Raw genomic sequence first — 14,877 nt, 5'->3', positions numbered from 1 at the left:
GTTGCTTTTTCCTTTCTGTCCACCAAAGAAAGAGAAGTGCCCTAGGCGTACTTTCTCAGTGCTGTGGGGGTCAACACAGGTCCCCGGGATACTAGAGCCAACAGTTAGACCGGGCACTTCCCTCCTTGATGGAGGGCAACTGCAGCTACTGCCAACTTGCCACAATGCATAAAGGGCACCTGGTTAAGTGTCTGCTTTCAGCTCAGGTCATGGTCCCAGGGTCTTGGGACCCTGCCCCACACTGGGCTCCCTGCTCTCAGCCTGGCGCTCCCTGCCCAGCTCCTGCTGCTTGGGCTTGCTCTCTGTCAAGGCAGGAACAGCGATGGGCTCTGTCCTTACCATCTATGTGCCCTGCTCACTAGAAGCTTTGTTAGCTCTCCTCACACTCAGCTCTTACCTATACTGGCAGGGTTACCTACAAAATTCTTTTGCTCCCCACCCACCTATGGTCCCTGCAATGAGACCATCGCCCTTAAATCCTGTCACTCTTCCTCTGACAAGTGATGAAAACTCTCATGACCCTTTAATGCTGCCTAACCAACTCCTAATCCCTTGAATTGCTGAACAGGAAATGCCCCCTCAAGAATGCTGAATTAGGGGCACCTGGGTGGCTCAGTCCACAAAGTGTCCGATTCTTGATTTCTGCTCAGGTTGTGATCTCGGAGTTGTGAGACTGAGCCCCGCGTGGCCTCCACACTCGGCGTGGAGTCTGCTTATCCCTCTCCCTGTGCTCCTCCCCCCCACTCACACACACTGTCTCTCTCAAATAAATAAATACAATCCTTAAAAAGAAAAAAAAAAAAGAATGCTGAATTAACCTGGTTTACTGACAGATCCTACTTAAAGGTTGAAGCCAGTGACTACTGAGCCAGTGATGCTGTAACATCCTTAACTGAAACCCCTGAGGCTACAACCATACCAGAGGCCGCTTCTGCTCAGCAGGCAGGGCTCTCTGGCATGAACTAGAGCCTATTTTCTAGGTAAAGATAAAGCTGCTAACCTTTATACCAATAGTAGATAGGCCTTTGGTGTGCTCATGATTTTGGTATGCTCTGGAAATAAAGAGGTTTCCTGACTTCTGAACAGAAAACAAAATATAGTTCTTACAAATTAGATCTTGTATTTATTTGTTTACTTATTTATTTATTTATTTTAAAGATTTTATTTATTTATTCATGAGAGACACAGAGAGAGAAGCAGAGACACAGGCAGAGGGAGAAGCAGGCTCCCTGAGGGGAAGCGTGATGCGGGACTCGATCCCAGGACTTCTGGGATCATGACCTGAGTCAAAGGCAGATGCTCAACCACTGAGCCACCCAGGTGTCCCTATTTTTTTTTTTAAGATTTTATTTACTGGGATCCCTGGGTGGCGCAGCGGTTTGGCGCCTGCCTTTGGCCCAGGGCGCGATCCTGGAGACCCGGGATCGAATCCCACGTCGGGCTCCCGGTGCATGGAGCCTGCTCCTCCCTCTGCCTATGTCTCTGCCTCTCTCTCTCTCTCTGTGTGACTACCATAAAATTAAAAAAAAAAAGATTTTATTTACTTATTTGAGAGAGAGAAAGCATGACCCGGGGTAAGAGGAGGGACACAGGATGAAGCAGGCTCCCGCTGAGCTAGGAGTCCTGTGCTGGGCTTGATCCTAGTACCCTGGGATCATGACCTGAGCTGAAGGTAAACACTGAACCGGCTGAGCCACCCAGGCGTCTCATGTTAGATCTTTTTTTTTTCATATTAGATCTTTTAAATGCTTTCCAAACTGCCCAAATCTTTGGTGATTATTAAAATCCCAGGACATGCTATAGCAAACATAGGAAAAGCAAAGGAAATCATTTGGTTGATACAGCTACTAACTCAGCTGCTTTAAGTCAGCCCCTACCTTATTACTTATTACCTGCAAATTTCCATGTGTCCTGAATTTGCTGATGATCAAAAAGATAAAATAACAGAAGTCCAACCGTTAACTATTTGACAACATAGAAGGAAATGGGCATAACAAGGTTGTAAATTTGACCCCACATGAAATTTATGGAAAGGTCCTAACAATCAGTCCTCTCTCCCTGATTGTCTACAATATAGACATGTCCTGCAATATATACGTGATCTAACACATTAGAATGGTGATAAGAGGGGCAGCCCGGGTGGCTCAGCGGTTCACCACCTGCCATCGGCCCAGGGCATAACCCTAGGGTCCTGGAATCGAGTCCTGCATCGGGCTCCCCGCATGGAGCCTGCTTCTCCCTCTGCCTGTGTCTCTGTGTCTCTCATGAATAGATAAATAAAGTCTTTTTAAAAAAATAGAAAAGCCTCCTAAATGGTCATCTCTGCCTACCATAGACCTACAACTAAGAATTTCCAGAAAACTTAACCTATTCCAAGTCACTCTTCGAGACTTAGACCGGAAGCCACCACCTGGTGTAGAGCGCTTTCCCAGGAGTCAGGACCAGACCAGTTATGGATCCTTCTCCTAGAGATAACACTCTGTTTAACCCTTCGGTTTCCCTTCATCACCTAAAGCTCTTTAATTTACTCTAATTGCATTATTGTTTGCCATTTCCCAAAACAAAACACCCCACAGATGCCAATTATTGCAGTGATAAGAGGAAGACAATTAAGCTGGTTGAAATACTTAGATTATTGTCCTCTTGTTGGAATCCTTATGATCTTTGCTCTCTCACACAAAGTTGGGGGGAAAATCTCTCCTTTGGCTAAACAAACATTCCTACTACTGTCGTGACTTCTGGCTCTTAAACTGATGCCACTATTACCCTCCTTTAAATTAGGTTCTTTTCAGGCACCTAGGTGGCTCAGTTGATTAAGTGTCTGCTTTTGGCTTACTTAGGTCATGATCCCAGGGTCCTGGAATAAGTCTTGCATTGGGCTCCTTGCTCAGTGGGGAGTCTGCTTCTCCCTCTGCCCTGCCCCCTGCTCCTGCTTGCGCTCTCTTTCTCTCTCTCAAATAAATAAATAAAATCTTTTTAAAATAGGACAGCCAGGGTGGCTCAGTGGTTTAGCGCCTGCCTTCAGCCCAAGGCCTGATCCTGGAGACCCGGAATCGAGTCCCACGTCAGGCTCCCTGCAGGGAGCCTGCTTCTCCCTCTGCCTGTGTCTCTGCCTCTCCCTCTCTCTCTGCCTCTATGAATGAATAAATTATTCATTTATTATTCATTCATAGAGGCAGAGAGAGAGGGAGAGGCAGAGACACAGGCAGAGGGAGAAGCAGGCTCCATGCAACAATCCTGATGTGGGACTCGATCCCTAGTCTCCAGGACCACACCCCGGGCTGCAGGCAGCGCTAAACCGCTGCGCCACCAGGGCTGCCCAAAAAATCTTTTTAAAATATTAGTTTCAAAAAAAAAAATAAAAATAAAATATTAGTTTTTTTCCTTTCTCTCCCTTAAAGAGATGATTTTCCTGACTTAATGCCTCCTCCCTGTTTTCTCCCTGAGGAAACACAGTCATATAAACATCCTAGAGTCTAGCACAGGTAGGAAATCCTCACAATTGTTGGATCTGCCACCATCAAGCAACTACCGGCTATGGAAGATACAATACACCTTTGGTCATCCATGGTTACAACCTCTGGTCACTCTTAAACTTCCTAAATCAAACAACCTCTTCTGATTTTACTCACTGTGTTAAAACAGTCTTACTTCCTTGCTTTACCCTAACCCCTGCCCAAGAAATGACCTGGTCAACACCTCTCACGGAAAAACTCACTCTCCCACCCTGTTCTAAACTTCATCAAGAACTACCTGCTGGAAAAAATAAATAAATAAATAAATAAATAAATAAATAAATAAATAATAAATTAATAAATAAAATAAAATAAAACTACCTGCCGCTTACACTTGACTCATAAAAACACATCGGAGCCTAACTGGTTTTCCAATAGACACTTCTGGCCGTGAGTTTTTCTTTTCTTTTCTTTCTTTCTTTTTTTTTTTGTAAGATTTTCCTACGCAAAAGGTTCTTTCAACTAAGTTTGCTATCAAAAGAAGCATTTACCCGCTGCTTAAACAAAACAGATTTGATTGTCTCCTGTCTTACCTCCCATACCCACGGTGAGTCTATGGATAATCAGACATGAAAAGGAATATTTACCCTCCCACAGGTTGTATTTTTGTCCATGCCTGTAGGCAACCTTGGACATTTGACTGCCTGGATAATGTAGTTTTTGAATGTTGGTGAAGTCTGAAGCCAATGGCCAGGAAATAATTCTTGAGACCTCTTTGGTGCAAAAAAGGTGCTTTTTTTTAAAGATTTATTTATTGAGAGGGGGGGGCGGGGCAGAAGCAGGCTCCACGCAGGAAGCCCAAAGTGGGACTCAATCCCAGGTCTCCAGGATCACACCCCAGGCTGCAGGCGGCGCTAAACCACTGCACCACCGGGGCTGCCCTAAAAAGGCGCTTTTGTGAAAGCAGGGACAGGACCCTTGGGCAGGAAGAGCTGCTACACTGGGGTTGTGAGGAATGGCTGATTCTATACTCAGGAGTCGGGAGGTAAGGAAAAAGTGAGATGTCCAAAAGGACTTTGATGTGCTAAGGGAGGCTCTCAGGATGCTGGAGGCCTACCTATTGTCAAGCTGGATTGTTTTTCCTTCTAGTAAGGCATTAACATGAAGACAGTTGCGAGCTTCCTGGAGGAATGTCCTACTCTCCTTGTCAATGGGCTGCGGGTCAATAAAGACATTTAATTGTTTACCTTCCCTTTGGCCTCTGTTTCCTCAAGGGAAGGGAGAGTGATATTAGGGCTCCAGGAAATTGAATTCTGTTTTTCTGGGAGTTAGGCTATTGATAAGAAGGCTTTTCCTTGTAATAAGACATTGGAAAATGATAGAGACTCCTGTCTTGCGGGACTGTGATCTCTATTAGTTAACCATTTGTTTTTCCCTTCCCTTAGGTTTAGGGCAGCCAATAATGCCTGAGGAATGTCACACATATCCCACCTTGGCGGGGGAGGGGGGCGGTGCAGGGTGTCAGCTTGTGCTTTGTCCTCAGCTTGCCTTCAGCTCCCTCATCGTAGACAGTCAGAGAAGGACAGGACACTGTCTCCTAAAAACTCCAGTTTCTCCACTGTATTTCACTTGGTCACAGGGATCTCTCCTGCCCTAAATACTCACCACAGAAGCAAGCAAGCTCCATCCTTTATCAATGACCACCCAGGTGACGACTCCTCCAAACAAGAAGACAGTTGTTAGGGACAATCTCAGGACTGTGACCTCCCACAGGGTACAGGATGTATCCTTCATCACAGGATGAAGGAATGGATTTCCTTAGAACTGGGGATCTTTTTTTTCTGGGAGGATCTGCTACAAATGAGGCCACGATTAGGAATCTGTCCTGGACTGTTAATAAAACGGCCAGGTCCATGGCGAGGGCCATAGAGTGCAATGGTCTCTAGGTTCTCGGGCGTGAGTCGTGCTAGGCGGCAGAGGCCTTTGGGCTACTTGCTCCGGGAGTCTGGGTCACCCCGGGACTTCCTGCTGCACCTGGTAACACTTCACAGACAGGCTCAGTGGAAAACCACCGGAGTGCTTAAACTTGCCCTTATTAAAAGGAGTTTCTTTGAGCTCTAGAAGTCGATTTAGCTTTTAAGCTTTCAGACGTTTTCAGTGGAGCCCCCACAGGACGTGGAGCCCATGCAGGATCCGGATTACAAAATTTATTATTGTACTTATGTTCTCCTTTTTTATTATAATCAAATTACTGATGCTCTGTGTTTTTTCGCCGTTGCTTGGCCAAAGGCTTCGCATGACCTTCCGCATCTGTGACCTTTGCCTTCCCTCCTCTGCGGGATGTGGTTTGTAGGAAGGGGTCTTCGAGCCTGGTGGACCCAGATGGCCTGAGGGCGAGCACGAGGGTCAAGGGGGGCAGCACGGGGCGATCCCTGCGGGGGGAGGACGGAGCCCGACGATGCCCGGAGCCCCAGGGCAGCGGGGCCTCGCACCTGCGGCGGGGCTGTGGGCGGCTCCTGGGCACTGGCGGTCCCGGGGCGCAGGTGGACGTCCAGCGGGGACCACGGCCCTGAGCCAGCCCTGAGCCAGCCGTCACCTTGCGAGGCGGCTCGTGTCAGCCTGCGCGGATGCCCCTCCTGGTTTCCGGCCCCTCCTGGTCCCCGTCCCCTCCGGCCCCTCCGCGGGGCGCTCGCTCCGCCGCCCCCGAGTCTCCCGGGTCTGCGCTCGCTCCCCTCCGCTGTGCACGCTGTGCACGCGGGCGCCGCCTCGGGCTCCGGCTCCGGCTCCGTTTTTCGGCCCCGGCGGCGGTGGCTGCTGTGGCCGCGAGCGGGAGCGGGAGCGGGCCTCGGGCTGCAGCGGCGCAGGGGCTTCCGCGGGGGAAGGCGGGGGGGGGGGGGGTGTTGGGAGGAGGCAGGGGGAGGGAGGGAGGGAGAGGAGGAAGGAGGGGGAGGAGAAAGGAGGGGGGAGGGAGGGAGAGGAAGCAGGGGGAGGGAGGGACGGGGAGGGGAGGAAGCAGGGGGAGGGAGGGAGAGGGAGGAGGAAGGAGGGGGAGGGGAGGAGGCAGGAGGGAGGAGGGAGAAGGAGGGGAGAGGAGGGCGGGGCGGGGCGGGGCGGGGCTCTGGGGCCGGGGCGCTGGGCCCTGCGCCCTGCGGGAACCCCGAGAGCGCGGCGGCGGCACCATGGAGAGCGGGTGAGGCGGCGGCGCGGGGAGCGAGACCCGGGGGGGGGCGCGCGGGGGGCGGGGGCGGGTGCGCAGGCGTCGGGGGCGCCTCAGCCCTACCCGGCCCCCCTCCCCTCCCCTTCCCTCCGGGGCCGGGAGCGCCGCCGGCTCTCGCAGGCCGGAGTTCAGGATCCGCCCCGGCCGCGGAGCCCACTGACACGCTTTTTTTTAAGGAAGTTAAGATCCGGGGCGCCCGCCTGCGGCCCAGGGCGTGACCCCGGGGTCCGGGACCGAGCCCCGCGTCCGCCCCGGGGGGGGGCTCCTCCTCGGCCCGGGTCTCCCGCCCGCGTGTCTGACGGGAGGGCGCGGACGGTCTTTAGGAACAAAACGTGCGGTTTTAGGTTTGAGCGCGCGGGAGGGGGCGGAGCGAGGACCGAGCCCCGCGCAGCAGGTCGGGGCGGGAGGGGGGGGAGCGCGCAGGGGTGTGGGGGGCTGGGGCCCAAGGAGGACGGCGTTGCTGGCCCGCTGGGTGCCATCTGGGTGACCCCCCGCGGTCCCTCCCCCTGCATGATCCACCCCCCTCCCCCCTCCCTGGACCCTCCATGGTGCCCCCCCTCCACACTCCGTGGTCCTCCCTCTGTGGTCCACCCCCCTCCCTGATCCCCCACTCCGTGGTCCCCACTCACCCCCCTGTGGTCCACACCCCCTCCCTGCCCCCCCATCCTAGTCCCCTCCCAGTGGCCTCCCCCTCCTTGACCCCCCCCGTAGTCCCTACCCCCGTGGCCCCCCCTGTGGTCCACACCCCTTCCCTGCCCCCCCGTGGTCCTTCTCCCCCCCCCCCCCCCCGCCCGGTCTCCCCCCCAGTTCCCCCCAGCGTGTGGGGTGCGGAGCAGGGGTGGGAGAGGGCGGGGCGCACGTCCTGGCAGGGCAGGGCGGGGCGGGGGTAGGGCAGGGGCGGGGCTGGGCGCCCGGGCTGTGTCGGTGGGGTCAAGGCCCTGGGGCGCCCCCCTCCAGAAGCACCCCCTCCCAGGGCACCCCTGGCACGGGCGGGCGGGGGGAAGACTTTGAAACAGGTTATTGGCTTGAAAAGATACAACTGAGACTAGAAGCCAGGGTGAGTTGTGCTTTCCTCTAGGCCAGAAATTCCTAAACCTGTTTGTTTTTTAAAGCTGGTTTTTAATCAGAATTACCTAAAACGCTTTTGTGAAAAATAGAGCCTGGGGGCCCTTGGGGGGCTCAGCAGTGGAGCATCTGCCTTCAGCCCAGGGCGTGACCCTGGGGTCCCACCTCCGGCTCCCTGCAGGGAGCCTGCTTCTCCCTCTGCCTGGGTCTCTGCCTCTTTCCATGTCCCTCATGAATAAATAAAATGTTAAAAAAAAAAAAGGAAATTGGATTTATCCCTGCCCTCAGGTTAGTCTTAACTACATTTTGAGTATCTTAGTGATGGAAGGAGTAGGAGGATTGCGTTGGGTTTGTCGCTGCCCTAAATAGGTCTTAATCCTTAGACCCACCCTTTCCTCCTTGATTTGATTATTCCACTGTACTCCTCTGTGGGCTCTGGTCCCTTCCTCTCTTGTGCAGAGGTATCAAACCTGCCACTGAGGGCGCCTGGGTGGTTCAGCTGGTTGAGCGGCTGCAGGGGGCGGGGAATGTGTGTCCTGGGATGAGTCCCGAGTCCTGAGCCGGGGCCCCTGCTCAGCCAGGAGCCTGCTTCTCCCTCTCCCTCTGCCGCCTTCCTGCTTACGGCCCGCGTGCTCGCTCTGTGTCCAACAAACCTGCCAGTGGTAGTAAAACAGAAGTAGGGCTGGGGGATGGAAACGTAAGTGTCATTAACTTTTGCAGGACCCTGGAATGCGGAGGGAGTTTCCTGGGGCCTTTGGGTGGGTGTGATGCATGAAAGGGAGTGAGGGGGGGGGCTAGTGCGGCCTCTCCAAGAGCAGCGATGTGGGCCTCGGCAGCTCTGCGGCTAGCTTCGGTGACCCTGGCCACCCGGCACAGCCACCAGGCCTTCGTGCACTGAGGGTCATGAGTCTGCGACGCCCTTGGAAGGGGAGAGAAACTTCCTTGGTTTTTCCTCTTCTCCTAGATTTACGTATGAAGACTATCAGAACACCGCCAAGTGGCTTTTGTGCCGCACCAAGCACCGGCCTCAGGTGGCGGTCATCTGTGGGTCCGGGTTGGGAAATCTGGCGGACAGACTGACGGAGGCCCAGAGCTTTGACTACAGCGAGATACCAAACTTCCCCCGTAGTACAGGTATGGCTGGGCGGGGCCGCGCTCGGGCTGCGGGTCCCTGGGACCGAGGGAGGCAGCGCCTGCCCACACACAGGCCGTCCTCTGCAGCCGTTCACTGGGGACAGTGGCTTTGGGGAAGACCAGCCCTCCAGGAGCTGGGGGGACTGCAGAAGGAAACTCCCGCGGGAGTGATTTCACAGTAGACGGGGCGTGTGCGTGGGGGGTACCACGCGGTGACAGGCTTCCGTGCTGCCTTGGTCACGACCCCCAGAAAGCTCCACAGCACCTGGCCCACCTGCTCCCCGCCCCACCACGAGGTTGCCGCATCCACGCGGCCCCTCTCCCCGCTTTCGGCTGCAGATTAGACAGGTACAGTGGTGCCTGCAGCCCCGACAGTCTGGCAAGCCCTGCCCCGCGTCTTCCTGCCCTTTGCAGCCCCCCCTCCCCTGCTCCAGCTCCTGCCCCAGGACAAGGCACCCGCTGGTGCTGAGCAGCAAAAGAACACACGGGCTGCCGTGTTCCTGCTGACAAAAGACACATAATGTGTGACTAGGCGAGACCTGATGCTACTGACCCTTTGGAGGGGGAGAGGAGCAGACGTCTTGGACGCTCCGCAGGTAGCATATCAGCATCCCAGGAGTGGCCGGGACAGGCTAAGGCTCCCCCCGAAAAGAGGCAGGTGGGGGAACCTGGTGTATGCAACACTTGGTCACGGGGCAGGACCTTGAGTCCCATGTTGGGGTGGAGTTTACTTAAAACTGGGGAGAGGGGGAGAGGCCCTGCCTTCAACTTAGGAGCAAGAAAAACAACCATGTGGGGCAACACCCAAGTCCTCACTGCTAATAGGAGATGGACTTTTGAGCAGGTAAAGTTGCCCCTAGGTGACCCAGCCCCCTGCAGGATGCCGGGGTGTCGAGATCCGCTCCTGCCCGTCCCCCTTTCACTCTGAGAGACTAGACTGGAGTGAAAGCCATAAACAAGGTTGAGTCGGAGCCTGTTACATATAAGAAATCAGATTAGCCTCCCGGGTTTAGGGGTCCCTTGTGGGCGAGCCCCGGAGCAGCCCTGCACTTCCCTTTGCTGCTCTGGGTGTTGGCTCAGTCTTCTCCGTTTCCCGACCTTTTTCTATTTATGGCCTCTGAAAGCGTGCTTTCACCTAGGGTTCGTGAACCTTAAACTAATGACCTTAGCCAGTTCTCGGCCGGGGGTGGGGGTGGACCATGGAAGGCATGAGGGCCAGGTAAAATACGGGCAGAGGTAGTTTATTTGGTTTACTTATTAATTCTCAGATAACTGGCTTCAATTACTTTATTCTGTACACTTCCACCATCCTAACTCCTTTCTCTATAGAGCTAAAACTTTGCACAGTTGTTTTTCAAACACTTTGGAGCAAGATGGGGCGACCAGAGCAGGGAGGTGACAATGGGGGTCGGGAAAAGAAATATTAAAGAGAAGGAGGGCCAGGCGCCCAGGTGGCTCAGAGCCATGGACCCTGGTTTCAGCTCAGGTCTGATCTCAAGGTCGTGAGCTACGAGCCCAGTGCCTCCTGGCCGTCGATGCACAGTCTGCCTAAGGCCGATCAATCGATCGAATCTCTAAGAAGAGACAGAGCGAGGGCAAAATTTTCTAAGAGGGATAGCAATGACCCTGGCTTCATTCCATCCTACCCCCCACCCAAGGGCGCCGTACTTCAGTGATTAGTAGATTAACTTTTAAACTTTATCAACTTTTTTTTTTTTAAAGATTTTATTTATTTATGGGAAACAGAGAGAGAGGCAGAGACACAGGCAGAGGGAGAAGCAGGCTCCCTGCAGGGAGCCCGACTCGGACTCGATCCCAGGACCCCGGGGTCATGACCTGAGCCAAAGGCAGACGCTCAACCACTGAGCCACCCAGGCGTCCCATAGGGGAATTTTTTTTATAAATTTCTTTTTTTTTTTAATTTTTATTTATTTATGATAGTCACACAGAGAGAGAGAGAGAGAGAGGCAGAGACACAGACACAGGCAGAGGGAGAAGCAGGCTCCACGCAGGGAGCCCGATGTGGGACTCGATCCCGGGTCTCCAGGATCATGCCCTAGGCCAAAGGCAGGCGCCAAACCGCTGCGCCACCCAGGGATCCCCCCCCCCCTTTTTTTTTTTTTAAGATTTTATTTATTCATTCATGAGAGACACAGAGAGAGAGAGACAGAGACACAGGCAGAGGGAGAAGCAGGCTCCATGCAGGGAGCCTGACGTGGGACTCGATCCCTGGTCTCCAGGATCACGCCCTGGGCCAAAGGTGGTGCTAAACTGCTGAGCCACCCGGGCTGCCCTAGAAATATATATTTTTTAGAATAAAGACCTGAGCAGGGAGCCCTATGCGGGACTCCATCCCAGTCCCCCAGCAGACACTTAACCAACAGAGCCACCCGGGTGTCCCTCAACCTATTTTTTTTTTTTTTTTAAATACTCAGGGTTTCCTAACTCTCATTTCCGCTGTATTACTGGTAATTTTTTTTTATAAGGTCTTTTGTCTCTGGTCCCTCAACTCTTCCTCTTGATTTTGGTTCCTCTCTCTCACCACCCATTCCCCTGGGGATGGGTGGCCAAGGCCATCAGAGGAGAAATGCCAGATAGGGAGGCGGTAATAGCGGCTATTATGTCCGCGTGGGGAGCGGACCCACACCCCTGCGGGCCCCACCGGGGGCCTGTATTCCCACAGTCGTCCTGTGGGTCCAGACTCAGCACCTTTGCCCGCTGTTCAGTAGCCTCTTTAGGGAGCTAGAATATACCACGAGCTCCCTTTCAAGAGTGAGGAGGCACGTGGTCTAGTGAGGGTAACTGGTAAGAATATACATTGTGAGCGACATCCCGGGGGCTCAGCGGTTTAGCACCACCTTCGGCCCAGGGCGTGACCCGGGGTCCCGGGATCGAGTCCTGTGTCGGACTCCCCACATGGAACCTGCTTCTCCCTCTGCCTGTGTCTCTCTGCCTCTCTCTCTGTGTCTCTCATGAATAAATAAATACAATCTTTAAGAAAAAAAAATATACATTTTGAGAATCTTAAGTTCTTGGAAAAGTGATCTAGGATGACTACATTCACTGCAACTATTATTGCTCACTTGTTCTGTTTTTACTCACTTTTATTCTCTGTAGTATGGCTTTCTCATTCTTTTCAAGTTTCTTTAAAAAAACCTTTCCTCCTTTCCTTTGATACTTTGTTCACACAGAACATCCATATTCTCATAGCCTCGCTCATAGGATGTACTTATACTTAGTAGGCTTATGATTGATTTTTTTTTTCTAGCATTTAAAAAAGATTTTATTTATGCATGAGAGGCAGAGGGAGAAGCAGGCCCCGTGCAGGGAGCCCGATGCGGGACTCGATCCCGAGACCCCGGGGTCACGCCCTGGGCCGGAGGCAGGCACTCAACCGCTGAGCCACCCGGGCTGCCCTGATTGATTTATTTCTGCCTCCACCAGATTTCAGCTTTCTGGACGAGATCATGTGTTGCTTGTCTGCATTATACCTCACACGTTGAGCACAATGAGTTGGCTCATAGTGGTGCTCCGTGCACATGTCCCATGAAAGCATCACCCCATTTTTTTCTCCTCTGTTTTGCATCCAGTGCCGGGTCATGCTGGTCGGCTGGTGTTTGGGTTCCTGAATGGCAAAGTCTGCGTGATGATGCAGGGCAGGTTCCACATGTATGAAGGCTACTCGCTCTCAAAGGTGAATTGGGGGCGTCAGCCTGGAAGGTTGCGGAAGGGGGGCAGAGAGGTCTCAGTCTTGTTTTATCTCTGAGCTACCTGGGCTATGTAGATTTGGGCCCCCTCCTTTTTCTTCTCCCGTGATAGACACCTTGCACAGCCGTGTGGCTGAATTGGTGAGATTTTAAAAAACCCTTTGTGATCTTTTATCGTGTGCCTATAAGGTGACGTTCCCCGTGAGAGTTTTCTTCCTCATGGGTGTGGACACTCTCGTGGTCACCAATGCAGCTGGAGGACTCAACCGTGAGTTTGAGGTTGGAGATATTATGCTGATCCGTGATCACATCAACCTACCAGGCTTCAGTGGTTGGAACCCCCTTCAAGGGCCCAATGATGAAAGGTGCGTATCTGTCTGTTGAATTGAATTTAACTTCATTATTTTCTTATAGCTGGATAGGGTCTAAGGACGTGGGTGGGAGTTAGGAGAGAGCTCATGTGGTTCCAGTAACCTGAGATTGCAATCTGTGCCCTAGGTTCGGAGTCCGTTTCCTTGCCATGTCTGATGCCTATGACCGGGACATGAGGCAGAAGGCTCACAGTACCTGGAAACAGATGGGGGAGCAGAGAGAGCTGAAGGAAGGCACCTATGTGATGGTGACAGGCCCCAGCTATGAGACCGTGGCCGAGTGTTCCCTGTTGCAGCAGCTGGGGGCAGATGCTGTTGGTGAGACGGGGGACACGGCTGGAGGGCTGAGACGGAGGGACCTACCAAACAGGGATGGAAGGGGGTAAAAGATATGAGACCTAGGTGGCAGTCTGAGAGAGTGTCTGACTCAGGGAAGATTGAGTTAAACTGTTCTGGGGTTTTTTTTTAAAAAAAGATTTTATCTATTTATTCATGAGAGAGAGACAGAGAGAGGCAGAGACACAGGCAGAGGGAGAAGCAGGCTCCCTGCGAGGGGGGGGGGGGGGCAATGCAGGGCTTGATCCCGGGACCCCGGGGTCACGCCCTGGGCCAGAGGCTGATGCTCAACCGCTGAGCCCCCCCGGGCCTCCCTCCATGACTGTTTCTAAAGATTATCCTAAAAAATATATATTATTAATAGCCACTCTCTGTACCTGGAAGATGGAACTGCATCATTAGAACTGACTTCGAAATGACCAGAAACAGGTCTAGAAATAACGGTAACGTTTGTAAGAAGTGTGTAAGGCCCTCCAGGCCCTCCGAGGCCCCACACTTGCTTAAGCAATACAGAGAAACCTAAGCTGGGCAGGAAACGAGCCGCTTCTGTGGAGGACTTTTTTGAGCCGTTAAATGGCCAGTGGGGTCACGAGTGGAGATGAGGCCAAAAGCTGAAGAGTCGTTCGAGGATCCTGACGGTGGTTTCCCTTTCTCCTCATCAGGCATGAGCACGGTGCCAGAAGTCATAGTCGCGAGGCACTGTGGACTCCGGGTGTTTGGCTTCTCTCTCATCACTAACAAAGTCATCCTGGATTATGAAACCCGGGAGAGGGTGAATCATGAGGAAGTGCTAGAGGCGGGGAAACAAGCTGCACGAAAACTGGAACAGTTTGTCTCCCTTCTCATGACCAGTATCCCGCCTCCTGGCAAAGCCGGCTAACTGGCCGTGCAGCGCCTGGCCTCCCGCTATGGGATCCAGCGCTACTACCTACTTGGGCCCTTGCGGGGTCCCGTGCCTCTGTCCTTAAGTAGTAGGAGAAAGGAGAGGAGGATCCCCGTCTTTCGCCCTCCCCGTTGCTGTCACCCCCCTTCTTCTCTGAGAGCTAGCGCCGAGGCCTGCCTCGCACACGCCCGGGCTGGTGAGCCTGTTGAGCTTGGCGCGGTAGCTACTGCTGCCCTTTAGAGATTGTGCTTTCACATTCCCGGGCCCGTGGTGCCCCCTGCAAAGCACCAGAGCCCGCACAAGGGCCGGTCCAGCCCGATACCTCGTGGGCTTTAATATCACTGTATTCCGAGAATAAAAAGAAGGATGAAATGGCATCTTCATTTTTGTGCCGTTTGGGGTGAGACGAGGGGCCCAGGCCCAGGTTGGCGGGAAAGACTGAGGTGACCCGTGTGGTGTGACGGCTTCTGACACTGGCCGCGGGGGGCTGGGAAGAGGTGGTGTCGGAACACATGGAAGAGCGGCCAAGCCAGGGAGGAGACCTCTGGATGTTGGGAGCTGAAGGAGGGGCTGACGTCTGACACCAGAAGGAGGAGGGGAAGCCCACTGTACCCCACCTCACTGTTGCGCCTCTGTCCTCCGTGTCCCCGTCTGCGCTCCCGTGGAACCTGACTTGATTCCCTGACCTCAGCTGTTCCCTGGGTGCTAC

At 53.6% G+C, this 14,877-nt stretch overlaps 1 protein-coding gene across 2 annotated transcripts; it reads left to right on the top strand.

Annotated features, from left to right (window-relative positions):
• Positions 1-6,496: 6,496 nt before the first annotated feature.
• LOC121481458 (purine nucleoside phosphorylase) lies at positions 6,497-14,540 on the top strand. Of its 2 annotated transcripts, none has more exons than XM_041738837.1 (6): positions 6,497-6,645; positions 8,702-8,871; positions 12,462-12,565; positions 12,768-12,943; positions 13,077-13,267; positions 13,948-14,540. In XM_041738837.1, the coding sequence occupies exons 1-6, from the start codon at positions 6,635-6,637 to the stop codon at positions 14,163-14,165; spliced, it is 870 nt and encodes a 289-aa protein (XP_041594771.1). In that variant the 5' UTR covers positions 6,497-6,634; the 3' UTR covers positions 14,166-14,540. The 2 variants fall into 2 exon arrangements, with proteins under 2 accessions (XP_041594771.1, XP_041594772.1); XM_041738838.1 differs by lacking the exon at positions 6,497-6,645 and adding an exon at positions 7,777-8,434.
• Positions 14,541-14,877: the final 337 nt, after the last annotated feature.

The sequence above is a fragment of the Vulpes lagopus genome, chromosome 23 (genome assembly GCF_018345385.1).
Source record: "Vulpes lagopus strain Blue_001 chromosome 23, ASM1834538v1, whole genome shotgun sequence".
In the NCBI taxonomy this organism is placed as follows: Eukaryota; Metazoa; Chordata; class Mammalia; order Carnivora; family Canidae; genus Vulpes; species Vulpes lagopus.
This window is presented reverse-complemented; position numbering and strand designations above follow the sequence as displayed.